A 27,138-nucleotide genomic window follows, 5' to 3' on the forward strand; every position below is an offset into this window, starting at 1 on the left:
TTAGCGCAGCTGTTTAACTCAGAAACGGAGGATGAGGACTTCGATGGGTTTGATTAATGACGATTACGAAAATGGAACTTACGAACTTCCAGTCTTTATGCTAAGCTAACCTCTTTCTGGAGGCTGCCTCCAGGTTTGCTAATGCTGTATACACAAGCAAAGTCAACAGAATGTAAAGAATGGGAAAACCTCCTGTTACTTATTTGGAGCCGTTCATTATCAAGTGAAACCATGATACAACCAAACAACGTATATATATTGTATGTGCTTTGGTGTAATGTTAACCCCATTTACTGTGCATGTAAAGGAGTTGTGAAACTTATGTGGGTTTGGTGTTTCAGGGATGCTCTAACTACATGTCATTTTTCATAAGATTTGTCGTATGTCTTTATTTTTCTTAAGTGGAACAGCTCAGCATGCTAAAGCTTCCAGATGTCCCAAATGTCTAAACTGGGAAGCAGTAGCAGGAGGGATGGGCTGTAGCGGGTATAAATGTCTGAAGTGAAGAGCCTGGCAGAATAAACAGATACGGTAAATCATTGCTCCTGTGTTGCACCAGTGAAGGCGAGCAAGCCTGAGAGTTAAGACATGTTTCCACTTTTCAGAGGAAAGAATGTTGGCTTTACACCTTGGAGACGTCACCCTTTTGTTTTTTTTGCATTTTTCGTATGAGATATTGACTGATGGAAGTTTGCAGATAATGCTCTGAAATGTGAACTGTGTCAGATGGGGATCCTTAAAGCTATTTTTGGTCGAGCTGTAAAAACAAATAAAAAAATGAACAGCTGAAAACCAGGAGACAGAATCCAAGCATGGTTATACAATGTACAAAACCACATTTTTGTAACAGTAGTTACAAATCCTTCTTGAACCTTTGTTCAGGGAAATTAAAGTATAAATGTCATCAGCCTTCATAAGACAGATCCAATGTCCTTCTGATCTTGTTTTATACTCTCATACAGCCAGTGAAAAAGATTCTGCACAACATAATCAACCACAAAGGGAAAAAAAGTAAGGTTTCCTTTACTGTAAAAGCATCCGATGTGATGCAATGGACAGCTACAGTTACAGTAGCATAATTCTTTCTATCACAATTTACTGTAATTCAGTATTATTTTATATGCCCGGGGACCTTACTGGGAACATTAATGTGCAAGAAAGCCATTTTATGAGCCATCATAAAAGAAGTCTAAGAGTAGACCCTTCTTCTTTTATTATGGCCACACTAGCAGCTCTGAGAGGCTGTACTTACTTACAGCAGTGCTTTGAGCTAATGGGTTACACCGTAGGTCATATTTACCATGTTTATCCTATCGTAGTTTAGCATGTCAGCATAACATTTGCTAATTAGCATTAAACACAAATTATAGCTGCTCATGGTGAAGGAAAGGTCAGGGGATCACCAATGTGACTGGGATTCATCCTTTGGGTGACCATGGAATGTCTGCAGAAAATTTCATGACAATTTGTCCAATAGTTGTGGAAACAATTCAGTCTGGACCAACAGACATTAGCATGGCTAAATATAGGTCTGTGATAGACAGAAGAGTCTCACCCTCCCAAATAGAGGCAAAGTAGATTCACTATATTTATAATTCAAACTCCCACAAAAACACCAATGGATGGATAGTCCAAAGAAATCTGGGCACAGACACGCCATGCCTTTTGTAGCCAGATTGATAAATGCTGCGAACCTGTGGGCAGATGAGTCATGTTTCATGGTTTGAGTGTTTAGATGTCCAAAGAATTACAGTGATGCTACAGCAACCAACATGGAGCTTTTAAAGACTAAATCCTACAACAGTACTATTTTTTTTTATCCAAATATGTCATTCCCATGCTAAGAGCTATCATTAGTTAAATCACAATTTGCATACAAATCATGAATGGTAACCCGGCAAGTACAAAAATAGCAAGCCGCAGTTCATCTGCAGCTGAAGCAAATCTATCCACGTGTGTGTTTATTTGTGTGTATACTCTCTCTGGACATAAGCATACATGTGAAATTAAAGTCTACAAAACACAGGAAGGGCCAATATTTTCTTTTATTCCTCCAACCCAGAATGAATCTGGATCTTGGCCAGAGAATTTCTACTTCTCTGAATGGAGGAGCAGGTGGCAAGCCGAGGGCTCAGCCTCCCTCAGGGCCCCAAACTCAGTTTGAGTCCAGCTTTGAAACTTATATTAACATCTGCTGAGCAGAAAACATAAGATAGATAGATGGATAGATGGATAGATGGATAAATAGATAGATGACTACAACTAACCCTGCACACATACATACACACTAATCCAGACTAATCCAGACATAAACTGCCAGCATTTGTTGTGAACTTATTTTCTGCTTACTCCAAAGGAAGTGAAGACTCATTAAGATAAGACATACCCAGGGACACCGAGGTGGGCAAGGATGAAATATGATACTTATTTTAGACCTTTATTGGGCTCTCAGCATCCGAATTGTTGCATTTATTAAACTTGTCTACTCCATCACGGCAGAAGCAATTTTTGGCTCCCAAGTGCATCTTGAAGTACGGCAAATAGGGGTGTAAAATAAATAAGCGGAAAAAACATGGCTTGAATATCCCTCTAATGTCAACCTTGTACGAGAGGAGGAACATTGTTGTTTCCATACATCTCTCAGAACTAGTGCAACGACAGATCCCGTGAGTACAATACAGAAAACACGCATGTCACACAGGAGATTGACAAGGTCCATTAAAACTAGATTAATGTCACCCAAAACCCTTGAACTGCCTCACTAGCGCAGCAGTCCATATGTCGTCTCTCGCCAGAGCTGCTTTCCCAAGCAAAATTATATACACTCATGCAGCAACGCACACATACACATACATACATCTAAAAGCAGTGAGTATAACAGAGCCAAGGCCAGCCTTGCTTTTTCCTCTGCCACTATGAAAGGGGTATGAAACGGTCGTTTGACGTGTCTCTGTTTGATGGATCACCTTCATCAGACCGCAGGCTGAAAGTGTGAAAGTGTTTTATAATTGCACCTTACTTTGAATGCAGTGGGCGCTTTTAATTCCACTTTTTCTTCCACTTTACTGACAGGGTTCAAGGTTGCATTGCCAATCATAGTAAGCGCAAAAAGACTTATCTTTTAAAAAGGGCACCCTGGGGGAGAGGATGTTTTATTATAGAGCCAAGACCTGATCCTTGCATTTTCTCAGACCTTGTATAGTTTATCAATGGCATTTCATCATTAAAATGCAAATTTGGAGGAAAAAGACAACCTGGCATACTTTACTGTAATAATGGGGTTATAAATGTAAACAGTTTGTGATGGTTTATGCATTACACCAGTGGTCTTTACCTAACTATCATGCATTAAAAAACATAGGGCATTTTCCTGAGACTGGGCTCCAGCACACACGGAAAAAATGCCCAGACTGAATCATGTTTTGTCTTTACCATTTAGTAGCATGTGACAGACGCTTCTACTTTCTATGTATGCTACTTCTACAGTGCTTTATAGAGCCATCCATCTATTTCATGTAAATGCTTATCCTCATCAGGGTCGCAGGGGGTTGGAGCCTATCCCAGCTGACATTGGGCGAGAAGCAGTGTACACCCTGGACAAGTGGCCACCTCTTCACAGGACAGAGCCATTTGTAGTGAATTATATTGCATTCATAATGATTTATGACCACGCTCATAAACACACATAAAGGTTTCTGGTGCATTATATCACCAGCCATAAAACATTATAGATGTGACTGATAATGAATTCTAACTTTTAAGTGTCTGTGTGGATGCTCTTGACTAAAGTAGAGGTTGATGGGGCTTATAATACATTATGACTACCTATACACACACCTCAATAATCAACTGTAGTAAAAACTTATAGTATGTTATAACAGTCCATGCAGTGTCGTAAAGTATCATTGTTAGTGAAGTACATATTGATTATCTTCTTCTATGTTTCATTATACACTGAAAACTTATAACACTGTATGGATTACAGCATATTATGAGACCTTACTACAGTGGATTGTTGAGGTGTGTGTATAGGTGAGTATAGGTAGTCATAATGTATTATAGGCCCCATCAGTCCACCTGTAGTTTATAACTAGTCAAGAGCATCCAAAAGACAATTCAAGTTGTGTTGTTGTAGGTAGGCATGGTACCACCTTAAGTGGAACCTGCATGACCAAATTTGGGACACTGGCTAGCCATCTATCGATTGAGAGCCTTCAGATGAGTCTCATCTCAGTTTCACCCCTTACTCACAACATGTCTAGTGCATTAGATTATGGTCTTTTCTAGCATGACTAGACTTTTTGTATAACTGATGAATGTCACTGTAAGGTGATGAGTCTGGAAAGAAGCCCCTGCTTTTTTGATTCCAAGTGAAAGACTAATGCTTAAATTATACTTTATATGTTTCAATTTTTCTCCATTTGCAATTTTCAAAGTCCACACAAAATATCAGACCCAGCTGTTTTAAAGAGTTCGAAGATTTTAGGACTACTTTCCCTTTGAGGAAATTTGGAATTTTAAATTCAAACGTAAACCATAAAAATCCTGAAATATTAGTACATAATAATTACATCCCTGTAGAACCCACATAGCGTCTGATAATCTTTCTAACTAAACCACTACTATCACACAAAGTGAATATATCCTTCTTGTGCGAGTGAATACAATTCCTCCACAGACTAGAAATGAATTATCCGTATCTTTCACATGGAAGCCCCTCATGTTTGGACTGCAGCCAGTGGTACCTGTTTCAGTTTTCTCACCACACTATTTGATAAAAAGGAGTGAACATGACACCAAGACGGGGGTTGGCAAGAGAGAGAAGGAGGGAGAGTGAGAGAGAGAGAGAGAGAGAGAGAGCACTCTGCATCCCTCAGAGATCTATAAATACACTGAAAGCATTAAACCCTAAAAGCATTACAATCACTCTGTCCCCTGGGCGGGGAATCTGCCTGCTGCTGTTTCACAAGACTACCAACCACTGAAACAGTGGATGTCTGAGGAGAAGAGACCTTGGATTTAAGCCTGTCTGGAATTTCAACATCAATGTAAGAGGCAAAAACTGTGATATATAGTCTGTTATTGATTGGAGGCTTGTTGCGGTTACAGTGCTGTGACTAGAGATGGAGTCACCAGGACGGCTGAGCTGAATGCTGCTGTTGGTTTCTCTGCACCCTTAAAGGACATTAGTTGAGGGACAGGAGGTGATGTTGTAACAGTTTTAGAAATTTAGGGCTGTGATTTATATTTAGGTTAGTTAAGTCTCACTTGGCCATTTTAAGACTTATAAGATGAACCCTCAACTTCCCCACACAGACATCTGAGTGGGTGGTCCCCAGCTCCCTGCGTAGACTCGACTGGGAGGCCTCACTCAATTAAGATCCAACTGCTGCTGCCGACTTGACAGGCTCTTACATTTTACCGTGGCAGCCGCTGAGCTGCAGGCAACAGATTAGAGAGTGAATGGTGTTCCACTCTGTGGAGGATGAATCCTCCCTGACGACTGTCCCTCTCTGCTGTCACTCCTCATCCCTCCCTCCCTGTCTCGTCCTCCTCTCCATACTATATGCATCCTTGCCCTTCCACTCTCCTTCTTCACTCTTTGCTACAATGCATCAACCTAATTAAAGTAGTAGTAGCAGTTTGATAGTAACTGAAAAGGTGAAGGACTTGCAGGAAAAGTTGTCTAAATCACATTTAGTTCCTGGTTTAGGTCAAAGTTTGTGAGAATTTTGAGCAAAGACAAGACTACGGAAAAGCCAGGGATGTCCAAACAATACAACCTAAAACCAATGGTCTATTTACACTGAAATACTAAAAGCAGGAACATCCAATGCAGGCAAAGTTTGCACTAAAATGAGTTCAAGCCAAAAAAAAAAAACCCACAAAAAACCTGGAAGATCAAAATTGACCTGGCACAGAACTGTGACAGACGAGCCAGCCAAGATGAACTGAGCACAGGGAGAGGCTCGACATGTTGCCAAGTATAGGGAACAATGGAGGGAGCTCATTATGGCTCTGTGTCTCAAGATACAAACTGATAGCACTTTTTCATTAGACCTGCCGTCTCTTTCAAACTTAATACCTGAGTTTCTGGAGAAAAAAAAAAACTGAAATTAAAAAATGACACATGCCATCATATATCCTGCTCAAACTTTACATGTTTGTGTTAAATGTCAAATGCAGGCACTAGTACCTCTGGGTGTGTTTTACTGCAGGTGGTGCATGGGATCATTTTAAACTTTAATTTAAAAAACATCAGTCGTGGGTAATTCTTAAACTAATTATAATACGTTCAATAAAAAACGTACCCACTAAAAATAAGCCACATTTTATATATTCAATGCAACTGTTGCCGTATACCCTTCATGATGATGATGTCAGCTCACTGTGAGCGGCAATGACTGAACAAAACAAAGCAAAGAAACCGACTGTGCCTGGAAAAAAGAGTTTGATCACTGCAGTTGCCTGCCTGCCACAGAGAATGACTTGAGTGACAGATTCTAAAACATGTGAAATTAAGATTAACATTTAAGTGTTTTTCAGTTGCAAGGTTGCTGTTGATTAAATCAGACATTAATAGCGCAACGCTCTATTGTACCTTTTTACATGTAGATTTTCTTTCTATCAAAAATCTTTTGCTCTGCTCAGGGAGTGCCTGGTTGGAAAAACATATTTCAAAGGGCGTGCATTATTTTGAGAAAGTTTTAGAACCACAGGTCTAATTGTTATTCATGAAGCAGCACAGCAGGAGTCACATTAAAATTCAGATCAATAACGTCTTGTCTTTTCGGGGTATTACCATTAATAAACACTGCGATTTGATTAAAATGAAGATTAAGAAACCCCCAGACACTTGCTTGCAGTATTTTGCTGAATGTTTTATTGTGGAATGGAACAACATTGGAAAATTCCCTTTTTAATAAAAAGTATTTATGGTCAGTGCACGAGTATTGAGAACAACTGGACATTGTGAAGTCTGACTCCTCTGACTATTACATGTGGTCTTATATTATTGATGTTGTTTTCATATTAACAAAGGTCCAGAAATAACATTCTCACCTAAAAAGTGCTGCGCTCACTCATGCTTCAGTTGATAGCCTAGACTTTGCTTTAGACCCCATTAACCACCATTTTGTCACAGTCTACACGTATAGTACAAGAAGGACTTTGTGGGTCGATTTATGCAAAAAGTAACACATGAACCTGAAACACAACACGTTTTATCCGATGCTTTTATACCAAACACCTTGCAGTGGTATACATGTTTTAACATGAGTGGGCCCATTTGAAAAGAAAGCCCTCTGTGTTGCAGTCATGGAGGTGTGAAGGAGCATTCATGGATATGGTACTGTATGTCAGGTCACAATGTAAATCCATGTTCCCTGCATCCCCCAGAAGGGAAAAATCTTGGTTGAATGCACAGAAAGCCTCCTACATATCCACAGCTGTACAGTAATTTTCGCTTGGTTTGACCTTTTTTTGAAAGAATGCATCTTTGAATACAAACACTAAAGGTATCTTTGACGATCAAAAAGAGGGAAAAAAAATACTTAAACACACACGCACGCATGCATTGCCAACTGGAATACAGATGCACTGAGTCTTGAAACACTTCAACCCAGCTTTAGCTGTGGAGCTTTAAACTCCCAGAGGAGAGACGGAGAGCCTCTGGCAGAACAAAACAGAAAGAGGAGAAGTGAAACAGCAAAAGACAGAGCAGAACAGGTTATTTTCTCACTCCTCTGCTCCTCAAGTCACCTTTTTTACCTGCTAGAAGTAAGACAGGCAAAAAACAGGACTTACGAGTGTCTGTTTTCCTGACAAATAAAAAATGACATATCTGAGAAAAAACTCCAATTTCAGCATATTCCCTCTGCGTAAATATCTATTCCTGCTAACATTCTGCACAGGCTTTTTTTGCAGTGTCTTAATCGGCTGGATATCCCTTTCCTTACATATAGTATTTAGACTGACTTTAAGACTTCTGAAGTTTAAATCCTCTTCTTTCTCCGCAATGTGCCGGAGACGATAAGGATTGCAAAAGAGAGTCAGGGACAAATATTTAATTTATGTCCCTTTTTTCACCCCATACAGGCTGAGACTGCAGAGCCAGCCTGGTTTCTTGCAGCAGGGCAGAGAAGGGCCACATGTGTCCAGGTAATTCATTTTTCAGAATATAGGGATTTCCACATGACTATGGACAGTATAGCTGCGGCAAGAAATAATGCTATGCTGTTTGTTTTCTATGTGTTTTCTGCGTCTGCATTAAGGTAAATCCACAAATTAGGTTTGCACTGCAAAGAAGCTGCAATGACAACAACCGAGGTCACTGAGAGGTGGATGCTGCTGCAGCATTTAAAGCAGTGACAGAGGGCGAGCAGTATTTCTCAATTATACTCATAATCATTTCAAATGATGGTTTAATTTGGTAAGTTGGCAAAAAAAAAAAAAGAGAGAGACAGAATGGCACGTTGACGGTTGGAGGTATAATTTCTGGCTTTTCTTTCTGCTTCAAATGGCTTCAAGATGGAGACAGGGGTAAGGGTGATTGAAAAGGCAAAAATGGAAAACAAGAGTGTAAAAGAGAGATGAAGGAGGAGCGATAGCCAAAGATAGAGCAAAATTTGGAAGAGCCATGGAAACAGAGTGTGTGGAAAAGATCAGGAAAAGGAGAAGAGGAAGTGTAGCTGATTGAGAAGAAAGAAGCAAGAGGAGAGACTGAGGGGGTAACCCTCCTTGGCTGTCACAGCAGTTTACACTCATTAGCAGAGCTCTGCCTTTGAAGCCCTTTATCTCCAGTGGCACGTTTCACAGGATGCGGAGAGAGAAAACACACACACACACACCCACACCCACACACGCACACACACCCACACTCACACCCACACACACACACACACATACAGACATGCATATGTAAACATACTGCACACAGATCTGTGCTTACTTACATTTAAAAAAAACACATAAATAAAAACAACACACAAACAAACGCCGTGCACAAAGTCACAAATCACCCATGTTAATCACATCCTTAAATCTTCGTCTAATTATATAAGCAGTTTTTTCCTTATGTAAGATGCTTCCCCTACGACTGACTATCCATAATGCATGAAGTCTTGTATTTGGTTCATGGTGACACATCCTACCTTCCTCCACAGCCTCGCTGTATCTGGGCAGACCCGAAAAAAGGCCAAGAAAATGAAGAAGAAGAAGAAGAAGAAGAAGAAGAAGACAGCTCACCCATTTACAGCTAACGTAAACCAAGGCATTCCTCATTAGAATCATCCAATCAATGCCAAAATAATTTTTCAGTAAGTTTAGTTAGGGACTTAAAGATCTACCAAACAATATTTTATTCTGAAAGGGGACACAAGTAGTGACAGACTCACTGAGAATTGGCCCCTGAGCTCTGTAGTGCATTAGCATCTTTTATCCTTCAGTGAAGTATAAGAAGCCTGCTAGGCTATTTAAATAGCCTATATTAGCTGCTTTGAGTAAGTCATGTGTTTTTGGTTTTAAGTGAAACAAGATACAAGCAGTGTATATATTTTTTTTTAATTAGCTGAATTGATTATTAGTGTTAATAATGTATTTTACTTTGATTTACACTTGGAATGTGGAAAAATGGAAAGAAAATCGGAATATCTTATTTACAACAGCAAGTGCAGTCCTTCATGCCTCGTCGTCTGAACACCACGGGATGGCGACTGTAACACACAAACTAAACTAAGCAGACAGTAAATTACACATGGACTGTCATCTGTTTGTGGAAAAAAACATGATATTGATTAATAAACAACGACATGGCTAGATAGGTAGCTAATTCGCTGGTAAATAGGCTCATAGATGAGCCAAAAACCTCTATGAGCTGGGATGGTAATGATTGCTCCAGGTATTAGTCAAACCATCAGTTACCAAGGAAATAAAAACTTGGCAAGTGTCTATGGTATTCGTGGGATAATGCCCTTTGGGGCTTCCATAGTCAGGAATTAATGGACTCCTCTGCGATTCTGGCCTCCCCATCGTCTATCAATTCCCGATATACCTCGTTGGGCATTATCCCTTATCTAACTGCCAGTGAAGGTGGCTTACAGCCATTTTGCCACAGGTTTGTTGATACATCAGTAGTTTTTTTTTTTTTTCACCAGTTGGAAAAAATAACAGAGCTGATAAGAATTCAACTAAGAGGCTAACATGAGTAAAGTCTCCCGTTTAACTGGTTTGACAGTAACTCATAGGTTTACCAGTCCACCAAATATCTGATCAACCCAGTTTCCAGGCATATAAGAACAGCTGTTTTTATACCACTGTACATTACGTGCTCAGCACCAAAAGATAGCAACTAATGCTCACTGGAGAATGTAGTGGAGCCATTAGCAAGCTAAAAAGAGTTGGTGGAGACCAAAACAGAGCTCAAAGGGAAGAAGATATTCGTCTTATATTTGTCATGTGGTCAGAAACACAACTTGCTACATGTCTGCTTGATGTGTAACATTGTTACAACAATTGTTTGCTGTCATTTTTTTGTTACAGTTTGTTGTGTGTATAATGTTTCATTATAATGAGATATAAAGCGGGGATAAATTACCAGCTACTGTCAAACCTCCTCAGGTTTCGCTGCCTTCACAACAAAAAAAGAACATGTTGCTGAAAAATATGCTATTTTCCGTTACGCAGAATAAACAGAGGAGAAAAACTTCAGAGATAAAAGTTGTTCAGCTATAAACTGACTGAACATTATAGTAACAATGAGAGAGAAGCTGTTGTGGTAATACTCTGCACACTCTGCAGAACACATGATGCTCTGTCACATTACGAGAAACTGTCTCATTATTATCGTCCTGTCTGAGACAGAGCCTCAGGGTGTGTTTGTAGTTGATGGGGAAAGCAATGAGCCTCACACTGACTTTCTACAGCCCATTTCACCAAAAATGTATTTAGTGAGATTTAGAAATGAACTGCTTTTTAATGGGGACAAAAGGCAAATTCTTCTGTGAAAACAAGCTTAAAAAAACTTTTCTTGTTTTTTTTATTCAAGTTTTACCTAAATGTCGAGTGTAAGGTCTAGAGAGATACTATTTTAGCACCCAAGTCATATTTCCGCTCTGTTTTCAGAGTCCCAAAAGTGATACAATAAAGTATGGGCAATGGGCTCGCTGAACAATAGCTAAAAACAATCGATTACAGCAAACAGGAACAGGCCGGGAAAGGAAACACAAAAGAGCGAACCACTAGGACAGAAACAACACAGACTGAAAAATGATGGGGAAGAAAGAAGCAAGAACATTTCACATCCCAAATTTAAAACAAATCCTAATGAACGAGTTGTACAAGACATACTAACAGGGGATATATACTGTTTATCAATTAATATTGAGGCCAATCCATATAGTATTAACAACAAAAATGCTTGTAATACCATTTGTTTATTAGCATTTAAAGGACCAGTGCTAGGATTTAGTGGCATCTAGTGGTGTGGTGGCACCCTCTCACCATTTCTGACATTCAATTACTGTAAATAGCACCCCCAAAATCTTACACACTGAACCTTTAAGTTCGGAGTTACTGAATCAAAACAATTCTTTCAATTGGAGGTTTGTCACCCATTGGCACCGGGTAAGAATTAACCCAGTGTTGACTGGTGGCACAGCAGACATTTTGACTTGTCAAAACTGGAAAAACACAACAACAATAACAATAATGGTGGCTCAGTTCCATTAAGTTTCACAGTAAAAATGTTGAAAAAGTGACAGAATAGTAGGACCTCCACTAAATGAAATGCTGCTATCATTAAAACACCCACACGAGTTTCCTGCTGTGACATGTCAAAATGTGACCAATCCATTGTGTCAGTGCTATACTGACACAATACTTATACTATACTTATAAGATCATGACATCTCCTTATCACAACCTCTGTGAACTGTGACATGATTCTCACCTCTCTTTATATAACAGTGATTTCATATCATATTCCAGAACACTTTCAATGACTGTCAGGTCTTATGCCTCACCACACACACGGTAGCACTTTTTTTTTCCCTTCTCACTGAAACATTGTTTTACTTTGACGGTTTTTCATGTGTTTTTAGCCATGGTAGTGGCAGGGCTCTGTGAGTGGCAATGCTGGTCTGTCAGTTGGCCGAGAGTTTTTATTCAGAGTGAACTGACTCAACAAATATTGGCCATGAATTCCCCTCCAGACGTTTATCTGATCTGCTGCTGCTGCCAACTTCCCAACTGCCCCTTGTTTACACAGTGTACAGTTGTAATATGTCTAAATTAATTCTGCAAGAAACATTAATTACTATTGTTGAATTCATTACGAAATGAAATAATCCTTAAAAGGATTGATGATATTGTTAGAAATAGATTCATGGTCAATAACTTCTTCTTCTACCAAAACTCCTGCAATGAATGTATCTAATTCACAGTGTTAATTCTTTGCTGTTTCCATAGTCTCACTTACTGCATCCAACATCCCGACATGTGAAACAGCGAGAGATAAATAACACTGCTGATTCAAGATGGCACTGAATCATTCACTGCCGCTTTGCCAAATATGGTGTTTAAGAAGAACCATCAGAAGAGGAGAGTAACAAATGGTAAGCTCTGCTGAAAATGTCCTCTCATTATGTTCCATGCTCAGGGTTCATTTGATTTATTCAATATAAACAGTTTAAAAGAAATGTGTACCTAACACGAACAGAAATCCACATACTCTCACTTACACACTGGAGACAATTTGGATATTTCAAAGCTTTTCCATGGGAGTGGACAGAATAGAATGGCCTTGGTAACTAAAAGTCTGTGTCTGCCCACTACTGTGACGATTACAGAAAACAAAACACACTCCATCTGCACGCACACAGCCAATACAGATCTGAACTACAGTCCTATAATCAGCACCATTCAGATTTTACCAGACAGCAGTCACAAGAGAGTACCTTATAAAGATGGAACAATGCAGAGGAAACATCGAAATGGATCAAGACGAACATGGAGACCTCGTGTGTAGTTTCCCCCCATGACAGACTGAGAGGGGGGAGGCACACAGACAAAGAGCATGGTCAATTATTCACCACATCTTGCTGCAATCCATTACACTGCATTTATTATACATCATATGGCCAGCGACATGCCATGCAAGCCTGAGCAGCTTCTCTCCTTTGCTGAAGTCAGAAAGGCTTCCTGCAATACATCACATAAAACTAAGGCATTGGCACTGACATCAGTGAACGGACAGGCGAGACCACACACTGACAAATGCGCGCACGCACGCACACGCACACGCACACACACACACACACACACACACACACACACACACACACACACACACATACACACACACACACGCAATCAGCACACAGAAGCTCTAACAGGTATAAACATGATGTATGAGTGCTGCCATTTCCATCACAGCGGTCACACAGGTACAAACAGTATACCATGGAGGAGACACTTAGACACACATGTCACCATCGTCGACCCTCATCTTCACAGACAAGGACCCTGCAGCACATTCACTGAAGTCTACAAACTACCATCTGGGGTTTTGTCTTTTTACACAATGCACAATGCAATGATGAGAACAGGCATGCAGGCTCTGTGAATAACATCTGCCATGTGGTTTGGATTATTCTTATTCTTCTCAGGTTTTATTGTAGTAACTGTGATTGAGTGTTTTGTTTTTCATCTAACGCCACCTTTAGGTCATTTTAAATGTGTCCGACACAGTTAATGGCAAAATACCTGAAGAGCTAATAACATGTTGTTCTTTGGTATGTTACCATGCAAACACATAGTTCTCATAGAAAACATCATAGGCCTGCCTGCTAAACATTTAAGTTTAGTCTGTAAGTACAGCCTCGCAGAGCATGGCTATAGATTGTTGGTCTCGTTGAAACTTCCACCCTTGGGAATGTTCCAGGTATTATGTTTCCTACACTGTAGGTGAGTGAGTGGACAGCTTTTTTCAGTTTTGGTCAATTAGCTGATGCTTTCAACCAGAGAGCCTTGCAGTGGGGTCAAGGACATGATAAGGAACATGGCTGAGAGGAAATGGTGAATAACACTGATGACAGGAAAAGCTCTTGTCAAACGCCTCTTTCAAGGCACTGAAAGATGACAACTTATTTCAGCAGTTTCATTGGAATTACATAGTAGGTGCCCTATATGAGGAATTAAATGACACAAATCAGAATCAAGCATTCACTCAGACCATTATATAATCTTACATACGACACCATTTGACATCTAATTTTTAAGGAAATAATGAACAGACTGAAGTGTGCTGGTGAACAAACGTTGGAACGTAACAATGAAATACATTCACTTCATTTACAGGATGCCCAAATGACAAAGTAGACGAGTGACGTCATGATTATGATAATGAGGTTGATAGATAAGGCGAGACTCACTTCCATACTGGTGAGATTACAGCGGTGAGTCCCAGCGAACCAGCCACTGGTGGAGCACTGGTCAATGTCCACATTCTGCAGGTTCACATCCACACGAACGACACCCCTGCCACAGAGAAAGAAGAGATGAAAGATGGATAAAATGGGGATAAAAAGATTAGGAAATTAGGTGGGGATGAAGGAGGATGGTGAGAGGGAAACCACAAGATATAAGAGACAAAAGAATGGTAAATGAAAATGAGGTTAAATTATATAAGAGGTAGACGTAGAAAAGAATTAAACAAGGTAAAAATGGAAGATTAGAACATTAACATAAATGAAGAAAGGAAATATATTTAATGGAAATGTAAGAAAAATGAAATAGTAGGTGAACCAGGGAGAAAAAAAAGAGAGGATAAAATGTGACGGAATTGTATGAGGTTAAGCAAATCAGTGTGAGGGAGAGGAGGAGAAGGAGGAGGAGGAGGAGGAGGAGGAGGAGGAGATCAGAATGAAAGAGAAGAAAATTAAAAAGAACAGGAAGAGTGATGCTCAGGAGGAGTAAGGTCAAGGGTGGAGGAAGCAGAGAAAGGAGGTGGTAATAGAGTCAAATGAATGAAATAGATTGAAAGTGGGAAAGAAATTAAGAGTGACGGGAGTGAACAATGAAAAGAGCGAGGGAGATAAAAGTAAGGTTTTGAGAATACTTGCACAACGAGGTGATGCTATTTCTTGCCAAACATGCACTGAGAGATGCACTCAGAATAGAACTTATATTGTTTTGACAGTGAGTGTCTCATTTTCCTCCTCTCAAGTACTTTTCCTAAACAAAAGATCAATAATGTAATCCCCACTAGACAATATTTGCCTGCTGTTAATGATGTTGTAAGGTTATGGACATCTGTCATGACCACAGCCCATGACTCTGGAGCTGCCCTGGGTGTTTGCCAATATTTGCACCACCTGGCTGAAATCTCTCTGGCAAGGCCAAGCTGTTCTCAGTGAGAAGGCTCCGATAGACCCACTGTACGCTACCTGCCCGGCAGATAAATGCAGCAGCTAAGACTAAGTGGTGAGCACAGTGGAGCATTTAGCAGCTAACGAGCCAGATATTTTACTCAGGGACTGGTGGTGACCAAAACAGAGAAAAAATAAGAGTGAATATCAGATTTCTATCCTCAAAAATGATCAGAAAGTTGAATCCACACATTCTGAAACAGATTGACTGATCACTGAAGGTGAAATTTTAATTACAGGGCTGTACAAGACTGTTTTAGTTCCAGCAACTAAACTGAGTGTAAAATGTGTCATTTAAAAAAATGTAAGGTAAATTGTGCATTTACTGATTTATTGATTGTTGATCGGACAATATTGGCCTATTGCAGACATATTGGTATTATCTCATATGCACCAATATGGAAAACCACAACTGATCTACATATTATTTAATGTCAATTTGGTAGCCATAATATTTCTTATAAGCTGAAGGAGTATTCATTTGGCTGCAATCTGCAACTTCACTGCTAGGTGCCACTAAATCCTAGACACTGGACATTTAAAGAATATTTAACTTGAATATACTTCAGTAAAGTTATCAGTCACTCTCAATCCTGTCACTCTTCAGCTGCTTCTGTCAAATAAAGACTCAAAAGCCCAATATTATCATCTTAAAAGAAAGTAGCCTTTTCCGTACCTAATTTCGGTGCACAATCCAATTGTGTTACAGCTCAAAATTCCACTTTATCTCTCGCCATATCAGTGAACTTTTTAAAATTGGTGTTGGTAACAGCCTCAAAGATCCCATACTTTCCCATTTTATACTATTTTCAGCTAAGGTTAGCACATATTTAATGTTCTAGTGAGTATATAAAATGTAGTCTTTGGGAAAATACTAAATAGACCACAGTGCCCATGTAATGAATGAACATGTCAGCCAGTGTTTTTGAAAAACAATGGAGCTCTGTCATACAGAGGAACAAGATATATCAGGCTTTGCTGCACAGACATTGTTTTTTAAAAGGATCAATTCACTGCTGTGTGTGTGTGTGTGTGTCTTAATAGGATTTGTTGACAATAGGAAATATATAGAATATCACCAGATATATCCTTAAAGGCACAGCTTTTCTTAATACTTGTGGGCACCGCAGATAGTTCTGGTTCTAGTTTTAAAGACAGCAATTACAAACCCAGTGCGTTCTCTGTCTGTTCACCAACACTGCAGACATGTGGTGTTTTCCCACCAAAAGGTAAGAAAAATTCTCATGTTTTCTCTCTCTCACGCTTGTAGACTCAAACATCTCTGCAGGACCCATGGAGACTGCTGGCCTATTCAGCAGTGAGCCATCACCGATCCACACTGTGAAGCGAATTAGGTGAAATACTGTTCAGGGCTGTGACTGCAATACAGCATTAGAGGAAAACCTGCCTGGGACTTAAACTAGCAGAGTTCACATCAGCTGTTGTGTTGCCAAGCCCAGCTCATCTCTCACTCTCTGTCTTTTACACGCAAAGCATGTGAGTCTTTGATTTACTCTTTTCCTATAATTTCCTCCACCATCGTATGAGCCGAACACTCATATGCATTCTCCTGTTGTTTATTCTCTCTCTCCTGTGTGGTTCAGTGAATGAGCGTGACGCCCATTATCCGCATCTATTTGCTGGAGGTTGAAACAAACAACCAAGGAGAGAGGCTTTGGCCACCAGATCTCCTCAAGCACAAAATTAGACAGAAAGACATTGAAGCAAAGGTGTCGCTTTGAGTAACAGAAGTGTGTATTTGTATGTGTGGGTGTGTGCTCCAGTTTGTGTTTACAGGTCAAGGCTTGGCAGAGACTAAAAGCAGAAAGATGTGATGGATGTTGAATGTGGTGTTGACCCATACAAGGTAAGACCAAGTATAAATTCTGAGCGTGACAAAGTGAGACTACAGCCTGGATAAACGCTCAATAATATTTTTATGCAGTGTTGATCTTTACGATCATAAATCTATCAGTGTTTATCATGAATTATCATAAATAACAAAACAGTGATTGATTTCTTTCTTCTTGTTTTTAAAGGTGCCACTTAAACTTGTGTAAGTAATGAATAGTTTTGCTATGCTAGTTTCTTTTTCTTTCTTTCTTTTTTTTTTTTTTATTCAAGACGCATACCATAACGGCTCCTTAATACAAGGTGGATGTTGTGATTTATCCGCCCTCTCCTCTCTAGCAGCTATGGAAACCAATTTCCACCGAGAAAAGAATAACAACAGTCGGAGTCTACAGCGATGCTCTGCAAGGCTGCACACAGTGTGATTTCAGGATGGTGCTAGATGGAGAGTTAAGGGATCAGCCAAGTTATTACAACTCATCCTGCGGGGGACATGAATTTTTAAGTGCTGGACTAGCCAACCAACACTGCCACATTGCTTTGAGCCATGCTAGCAGCTCAAAGCAGTATTAGTTGTCAGTTAGAGTCAGTATTAAGTGTCTTGAGTATTTCATAGGAGTATTTTTTTGTTTGTTTTTACCGTGCATAACTTTTCGTTTTCTTTCTTTTCCTGTCAGAAATGTTGTTTCTATTTACTCTAGTTGTCTCTGCTGAACAGGATTTTGAACACTTTTGATTCAGCTTTTTTCCCACCCCCTTCTATGCAAAACTGTAGACTGGATTAGCTCCATGTGCTCTGGACTCTGTTCTCTGGCTGTTTTGTGCTGCTCCTCTATAATCCGACCCAGAGTGAGGTTGGTGGAGGCTAAATCTTCGGGTTGTTTGTCATATCTATTGTGATGCCTTAGCATCATTGTGGTTCTAATTCTCATATGTGAAAATGGTACTTGTTGCACCTTTAAAGCCATCTGTGAACCTTCTGCAGCCTGAGATAATCACATCACCTTTAACAGTTCTGCTGAATGTAAACTAAGCAGTATCCCGCTGTGTGTCACGCCATGTGTCTCTCTCTCTTCTGCCTCATGATTCCACTTTATATAATAACTAGGTCCTATCATTTATACTTTGATTAGGTTTACAAAGGCTAATGACCTCTCTACATGTAGACCGAGCTTGAAGTTTGGCAGAAAGAGTTTGCTTTGAGGGTAGAAAGTAGAAGACATGGTGGAACTTACTCTGTCTACACTATCTTATGCTTTTCTGTCCGGAGCCAACCAACTTTCTATTTTTAGAAATGTCATCACAGGACTGAGATGAGTGGAAGAAGACCACAGGTCACATTACAAGAAGTAGAGTGAGGAGGAAAACAGCATGCATCCGCCTCTGCAGCTGCAGCCAATCGTTATACTGAATTAAGGAGTGTATCTTTCTGCACGACACACTGTGGTCTTAAACAACCACTTCATTATGTTGCCTGCTAACTTGGCTCACTCTTCTGACATCAGAACTGTTGCTAACAAGTGCCAAATGACATTATTTTAAGCCTGGGCATTAGCAAGTCAGTTGTTGAATATGGAAATAGTAATTTGACAGAATAATCCCAACTCAATGTCCACTTACTACATTTTTTCGGAAGCTTTTGGCTACAGGACATGTTTTTCATCAGCAGATTCAATTTTCGCAGCTGTGTTGGAGATGTTGGCATTCGAGCATGGTAGAGAAAATTCATCCTTAGCATTTTTAGGTCTCCTCTCAGGTTGAGTAATATTTTTTTTAGTATTAGTATTCTCCTCGCAAATATATGAATTAACTCGACTTCTAAGCCTTACACCAACACGTGCAAAAATTCCTAGTAATGCTTCGGATGAAATCGCAACAACTGTGCTCGCATTTGAACAGATGAACACCTTGGCATCAATTAATACTATGTGATATGACTAAGAGAGCCATAAAAAGCTAATAAGTGTCAAGCTACATTGATTTACACAGCAGTTTAAATTTTTTCAATTAAATTAAGTTTTTTCTTCTTCAATCAGAAGACTTATCTCTGTTCTTTAACCTTTCAGTTTTTTGATCTAAGAATGATAACGATGCCTCTGGTAATAAACACCATTTGCATGTTATATTACAAAACCAATGGACATATTATTCTCTATCCAGTTTTCTTTCCTGTCACAAAGTCACTTGTAAAATGTCACAGTTATTTGAAGTCTCACTTAAAATACCTCTTAGCTGAGCTTGAACGGTCAGTTGGTTAATTATGAATTCATTCATTAAATTCAATTCATGAAACCTAACATTAACTGACACAAGTAGATCTCCTGTTCCTCTCATCACAGCGTGCTGATGGTTTTAGACAGGCACATGACATAATGTCACAGACACACGGTATGTCTTTTTCGAGACAAACAGAGCATCAAAGCCAGAAATGTGGCTGAGCTGTTAAAGCAAATTGAAACTGATGTGTAACTCAGAAGTTAAGAGTCTCTCCCATACAGCACATATCCTGCCATGTAAACTAAAATTGAAGAGCACGATGTCATTCTGTGGTAACGCTGCAGTCATCGTCGTCACACTCGGATGCTGCTGTGACCGCAGTACAACTCCCAAAAATGTCCACTAGCAGCTCCTGGCCATGTCACAAGCTCCATAACCCAAGAGTGACTGTCCCTGGAACAGGTAGTGATGCAGCACTTTGCTCAGGGACACGTCAACAGGGTGGATGCGTGCCAACCTGAGGCCTAAATCACAAGCACGACACACTCCTGCCTACAAACCACTGAACAACATTCATGTGTCATCCAAATAAAATGTCACCCACGTTCATTTTGCCTGTTTATGCTCTAGTTGCAGTTAAGGTGGATTTTACTCAACATTTTGCTGGAGGTGTAAGGAGATGTGGGTGTGGCTTTGTGGTAGAATTTTGGCTCCAGAAATTAAGAAAGTGTTTGGCACCAAGGACGAACCTTCTCAGGTTTTCCTGAACATGCACTGTGACGGTATTGGATTGGACAGCTTGTGTCTATAATACATCTCTACACAGACAGATGCAAGGGATTAGCGCACCTGAATTTCGGAGTGGCTTCATATTGCAGTTTGTGATCTTTCATTGTTTATTCATGATTTAATTGATCTTTTCGAGACACTCTTGGACTGCAGCCTTGAAATATGAGGTCCTTGTGTGATTTTTATGCACCTATCTGAGAGAGAGTGACACACACACAGCTGCTTGTGTAGATCCCTTCAGCTATAAACACACTGTGTAAAGCCTGCAGTGTACATTAGACGGTGGGATGCAGCAGTAGAAATGCACAGCTGTGCTTTGACAGGTGAGCATATTAAATGAGAAAGGTCTATCGGTGTCTGTGAAGCCTCTTCTTATACCATCTGTTTCTCTCATCTAGGCTGCAGTTGATCAGGATACATATTTACATGAGCCCTCACAGTGCATTACTGTCAGTCAAATGTGGGGCACTTAGGTCTGGTTGAGTGTCATTGATTGTGAAGCTGAATTGTAAAAGCAAGTTCACACTGTATGTTTGTACCCTAAAAAGTGTGTAATATGAAATTTGAGGATAAAAAAAGTGACTTATCAAACACAAGCTGCATGTTTTGCATTTTTCTCTCTTTTTTCACATTCTTTCTCTCACCTGAACTCAGGTGCAGAGTTGCTCTTCAATCCATAGAAGCCAGCAGACAAGGTGAGCAGCCAGTGAGGAACAAACGCCCCATGTTCACACTCCAGGTACGGTGCCGACCACTTGATCTGGTTTTTATCCAGGAGATAATTTCCACTCTTGGCGCCCGGTGCCTCCAGGACTCTTCTGTGCATGTGTGGTCTCCTCCCGTCCCTAAACTCATTAAACCACTCGAACTCCGGGCTCCTGCTGTTCAGGTGACGGTGCGCAGAGCTGGACAGGTCCTGCAGCACCACCTCCTTTTCGGTTCTGGTCGCCTGGAGGAAAACTTGGGGGCCAGGAGTCGGCGCGTCTGCATGGAAGGTCACCACCGCCCTGTGGATTTTGGGGTCCCCTTCCAGGATACTCTGGACCAACGCGTGATACCAGTGGATGTCCCTCCGCAGGGTGTGCTCCCTGGACCTGTTGGTCTGCAGGATCATATTTAGGAAGTTTGTGGCGTGCGCTACAGTGTCCAGGATGCTGTGCAGGGAGTAGTGGGAGGCGACATGCAGGCCGCCTCGCAGGCTGCTCAGTTCGTACCTCCGCGAACAGTTCACCTGTCTCAACGCCGAGGAGTCCCCGCTGTGCAGGAAAGCAGTCACCACCCTCGGCAGGTCCTCCTCAATTTTGTGCGCTACCACCGCGCGCTCGGTGGCTGGTACCGAGTAGTAGGTCGGGTGGTGGGGCGGCTCCCTGTTGATGTTTTGGGTGCTGAAGACTGGTGGGTGCTTCTCATCTCGGTCATTATCCGACCACTCCACATAACCGTAGTTCGATCCCAAAACGAGTCCTGTTTGTAGAAGCAGCGGGACGACCAGGAGAGCCATTTTCACAGGCGCAGCGAGAAAACCGTGGACACTTGGTAAAGTGTGGCGAGCATAACCAAATCCACTCTCCTTCTTGTGCTGCTTCACGGGATTGGAGACACTCAAAAGAAAGACACCAGAGAGAATGTCCTCAGATTCATACCCATGATCGATCTAGAAAAGACTCCACCACTTCTCATCCCTTACATCTTTTATCCGCGCAAGAGGAAACGCAGACTTTCCCCCCCTCTTCTTCTTCTTCTCCGTTTTGTGCAGCACCACTATCTGATCCAAAGAAGCTGCACACCCTCCAGCCTGCTAACTCACACAGAAACAACACTGGCTCCTCACCAGCTTGCGATCCATTCACGTGAAGCGTCGTAATAACCTCAGTGTGCTCTCGGTCTCTTTACTCCTCGGAGAAATCCATGTGAGAGGAGTAAGGATGACGAGGAAGGGAGCAAATTGTTCTTGAAGTTCCGTCCCTCCCAATAAAACCCTAATAGGCCACCTAAAGTGTCGCCCACCGTTGTGTGTGGTTGTTTCTCACTGCCTGTCATGCCGGAGGTGGGCGGAGCGTGGGAAAGACGGGAGCTGTCCGGTGCTGAAAGTAGCGCCTGTAGGAAGAAAAAGCGAGGGTGGTGATGGTGATGAAGATGATGAAGAAGGGCTCTCAGTGATAAGGATGGAGGAGCAGCCTGTCATTTAGACTACATCTAAAATTAGAAATAGAATGAGACCAGCAAAACACGATTATACACCTGCATTACACTGAATATACTTTTCTGTGCGTGAAGTATGGAGACACATAACTCATTTATCTATCACATATAATCTTAAAAGATTGATTATAATGGAGTGTATTTTAATGAGCTCCTACTGTACATTCTTAATAGAAGAAAATAGCAATTATCACTAATAATAATGAGACTTTGAAACAGCCTCTGTCTTATCTTGCCTTTCACACCACAGAGACATAATGCAGAGTCCAGTTAAGGCCCTCAATGATGTGAACACCCCATGGTACTTGAAGCAGTCCACTCTCTCCACAGAGGACCCATTAATATTAAGGGGGATGTAATTCCTCCCCTGCATCTTCCCAAAGTCTACTATCATCTCCATAGTCTTGCTGACTTTCAGGGGGAGGTTGTTGTCATAATGCCTCTTGGCCAAAGTCAGATGGGATAGGCTCCAGCCCCACCGTGACCCTGATGAGGATAAGCGGCTGCAGATAATGGATGGATGGTTGTAGTCTTGACATGACTGTTGGCAGCAGTGGCTGAGTTCATAGGGACTTGGCTTGGGACTAAGCTGGTTCAAGTCCAGCCTTGACCAACACATGGACTGGTAGCTGAACAGGTGCCAGTACCTCCGCCAGGTACCTCCCGGGCACTCAGTGCCCCCTAACTGCTCCCAGGGCACTGCTATGTGGCTTCCCATCACTCCACCAGATTTGCATGTGTATGAGCCCTTTGTGTGTGTGTGTGGTTGTATTATATATAAGGTATCTATTCTATTTATTCTTAGTGGATTATTTTATTCATTGTTTTCAGCGATCAAGCCCACCCCAGCTGTGTGACGATGGTGTTGGAGTCAAAAGTGGCTACACGGTCTTGTGTGCATAGCAAGTACAGCAGGGGTCTTAAATAACAGCCCTGGGGTGCTCCGATGTTAAGGATGAGGGTGGATGAGCTGTGTACGTTCACCCTAACCACCTGAGGTCTGCCAATCCATATCCACAGTGAGGTGTTAAATGCTGAACCGTCTTGTCCAGATGGGATAGGGTGGTGTGGAGGATGTGTGCTATGGCGCCCTGTGATAATCAGTTGGAACAGTAAGCAGACTGTAGTGGGTCCAGTGTGCTAGGTAGTGAGGCGCAGATGTAATCCTTGACCAGTCATTCAAAGCAATTCATCAGTACTGGGCGGCAGTCTGTCAGGCCGGCTGGTCTTGTTTTCTTGGAGGAATGATTGTGGACGCATGTGTGTGACAGACTGAGCCAGGAACAGGTTGAATATCATTACAAACTAGTTAGTCGGCAAAAACTTTGAAGTTCCTAGACCTTGCAGTGCGTGAGTTCATGGCATCCTGGATGGTTCTGATAATCCATGGTGTTTGGTTGTGGAATTGATTTAACTGTTTTGGGAACAGTTGCTTCTGTTGTTTAACAAATTAACTCCACTAAAGACTCAGTGATGTCCTAGAACATGCTCCAGATCATATTGTGCAGAGCAGCTTCTCTCCATTTCCTGACCTCTTGCATCTCTGGGGTCATGTGTTGAAGTTTGTTTACTTATGTTGTCCTCAGCAAGATGGCCACATTCTACTCTATAGCCATTTATGGATGGCGTGTTGCAGTGATCGAGAGTGTTTGTTGCTCTTTCGGTACACTCTTTGTGTTGATGGAAGTCAGGCATAACCTTCTTAATGAACCTGATTGAAGTCTGAATGAGCACAGCATCAGGATTACTGGTCTGTGAGCAGTTCAAAGCTTTGTAAAGCTCCGACAGAGCAGCTGCTGTACTTGCCTGAGGTGGGATGTAGAGCACTGTATTGATGACTGATGTAAATCCTCTCAACAGAAAGTGCGGTCTACATTTGATAGTCCAGAAACTGGATATTATTTAATATTCCTGCTGTCACACCAATCCTTATTCACTATAAAGCACACTTTATGACACTTCTCCTTTTTCTTGCCCAGAGTCCTTTGTTCTGTTAGATCAATATACAGAAAAAGAGTCACCTGGTTGAATGATGCTATCTGGTATACCAGGATTTATCCAAGTTTTGGTGAAACAAAAGACATTCATATAATTATTAAAACATTAAATATGCTATACAATTTTCTCAACTAGTTCTAAAAAATAAGCCCCAATTTATCAACTGCATTATTATGGTCATTCATTTTACCAAACATCATGTTTTTTCACATCCTGAAGCCTTGTTGGTCTCTTCTGTGCATGCAACATCTATTGTGTGTCTGTCTGTGCTGGAAGAGGGATCCCTCCTCTGTTGCCCTACCTCAGGTCTTTTGGAGTTATTCCCAGGTCTCAGGACAGACTCTGTGCAGTTTGTAAAGCTCAATAAGGCAAATCTATCTTTAAACATTTTGTCCAAAATCAGACTTAACTACATTATCCACACACTGTCACCCTCTTCTGTAGGTCTCTTACACTCCCCATAGTTAACAAACTACAGACCTGCACCAAAGCCTATGTTACTGTATCCCCTAGTCTATCTACTAATGATTAAATAAAACCCTTCAGCTGAGACAATAATTAAGTCAGCAATACAGAGAATAAATGTACTGTCATCTTGTTCTTTATTACTGGTGATCAGATGGAGGAGCTACAGTATGTGGGCGATACTGTAAATGCAGCAAGGCTCAGACAGCCAGAAAATAAAGTATGTTCACGTTCAGGTGGAAATGACAGTAGCTGGATGTGGAGGAGGTATATAGTTAACATCCATGATCAGAAACCTGGGTACTGTTGTTGATGGTTTTGACTTATAAGAAGATTATTATTACACACATGTAGGATATCACATATTGTAGGGTTAAACTCTGCAGTATTAACATTATTTGTAAAAAAAAATCAAACTTCAAACCTTAGAGCCCTTCAAGCCTTCTTAAAACTGCAGTAATCAAAATGTTGGACAGACACGGTGTCAAAAAGGTTTGGTCATTCTAGGTGACAACTTCATTAAGCTGATCGAGAGAATGCCAGGAGTGAGCAAAGCAGTCAACCAAGGAGACGATGGCTACTGTTAAGAATCTAAAATATAAAACATATCTTGTTTTGCTTACACTTGCTTTGTTTACACTTTTTTATTTACCACATAATACCATGTGTGTTATTGAAATGTTTTTGATGTCTTCACTGATAATCCACAATGGAGAAAGTAATAAAAAATAAAGAAAAAACATTGAATTGCTTACAGTAAAATTGCAGGCACGGCCCTGAATGACTTTCCACTCATGTACAAGGTATGTCTTTGATCCATCCCTATCAATCTGCCAGGATGCAGGACCAAGAGACTTCAAAACTAATTTGTTCCTGCTGTCATTGGCCTTTTAAATATCTTCATGTGATCCTTGTATTGTATTGAGTTTTAATTTTATTGTTGTTGTTCATTGTTTAATGGTTATGTGGATGTGTACACCTGGCTTTACAACATATATAATATGTTGTTGTAGCATTAAGTCTTGCTTTAATGGAGCAATGGGACCATAAAACAGCTCCAGAATAATAGTGGACCTGGGTGTCCACTTACTTTTGGCTACACAGTGTATATGTTATACACATAGACACAGTTAAAGAGACAAGATATACACATATGAACAAATCTGAACATGAATCCATGTGTTGTTGCCCGTGTAAGCATTGTTTGTGTTGTTGTGTGTGAGTGTTTGTGTACATCTGTCCACCTCACTTTTGCTCTGACATTCTCCAGGGCTCATCAGGAGTCAGCCCCAGACTGTAAATGGGTGTTGCAGTGTGCAGCTCGCCCGGGGTGACTTGCAGGCCGTTGCCATGGCAGTGGAAGGTGACGACCATAGAGATCTCCCAGTGCTGCCCCGCTGCTCACTGCAGCTGTTGATGGAGAAGGTAGCCCGTCTGGCCTTGCAGCATCTACAACTCTCTCTCTCTCTCTCACACACACACACACACACACACACACACACACACACACACTTACTCACCAGACTGTGTCGCATCAGCCTTATAGTTGCAGAGCAAATGATAGGGACAGATAAATCAAAGACAGAACAGATAATACAGACAAGAAAATAGATGTTATTCATATGATCTCTCATGAATCCTCCAGGCTCCATCAAAGAAAGGTCTTTATGTGGCGGAGATGGTGAAGTAGGTGGAGGAAAAGAGACAGTATCAAGCAGCGAGGGAGCATCACAGTGTGCAAAGTGACTGTTCTTGCCCCCTCTACAGTATTTCATCCTCTTTCACAAGCTGCACTGCCTCCCCTGGCCTGATGAATATTTGATAGACATTTGCTGCTTCATCTGCATGCTTTACAACTTGAGTCCATACAATTGCAACAGCAGTAGAGAGGCTGCTGCACCAGTACTTCTTTCACCCACGCGCCCTGTTCTCACAGAGGTTCTTTTAGATTTTCTCAGAAGAGAGCAAGGGAAGGAAAAGAGGCTTATGAGCATATAAGCTCTTTCTTCTGATGCTTATTCTTTTTTGTGTGTGTGTATGCAGGGGTTTGCTTTGCCACTGTCCAACCAAGCAGGGAGCTATATTTGATCTAAAACAAGTAAAGTTAAGTAAAAGGTGACCAGGGCTCAATAGAAAAGTTTACAATGCCGTGTCCTTTCAGTGAAAATCTATAATCAAACACTAACACGAG

The 27,138-nt window shown here is 41.1% G+C and overlaps 1 protein-coding gene across 2 annotated transcripts in view; it reads right to left on the bottom strand.

The window, feature by feature from the left end:
• Nucleotides 1–26,391, bottom strand: part of gpr158b (G protein-coupled receptor 158b) — a 67,956-nt gene extending 41,565 nt beyond the window's left edge. Inside the window, exons 1-2 of one of the 2 annotated variants that reach the window (XM_027283761.1) lie at nucleotides 26,197–26,391; nucleotides 14,430–14,535 (exon numbers count right to left, since the gene is read on the bottom strand). In XM_027283761.1, coding sequence (XP_027139562.1) covers nucleotides 14,430–14,535; nucleotides 26,197–26,321 — 231 coding nt within the window. In that variant the 5' untranslated portion in view covers nucleotides 26,322–26,391. Of the gene's footprint in view, nucleotides 1–14,429; nucleotides 14,536–20,926; nucleotides 22,186–26,196 lie in introns of those variants that run through there. The other variant, XM_019259027.2, reaches the window with a different exon arrangement.
• Between the last annotated feature and the right edge of the window lie 747 nt (nucleotides 26,392–27,138).

Source organism: Larimichthys crocea, chromosome X (genome assembly GCF_000972845.2).
Source record: "Larimichthys crocea isolate SSNF chromosome X, L_crocea_2.0, whole genome shotgun sequence".
NCBI lineage: Eukaryota > Metazoa > Chordata > Actinopteri > Sciaenidae > Larimichthys > Larimichthys crocea.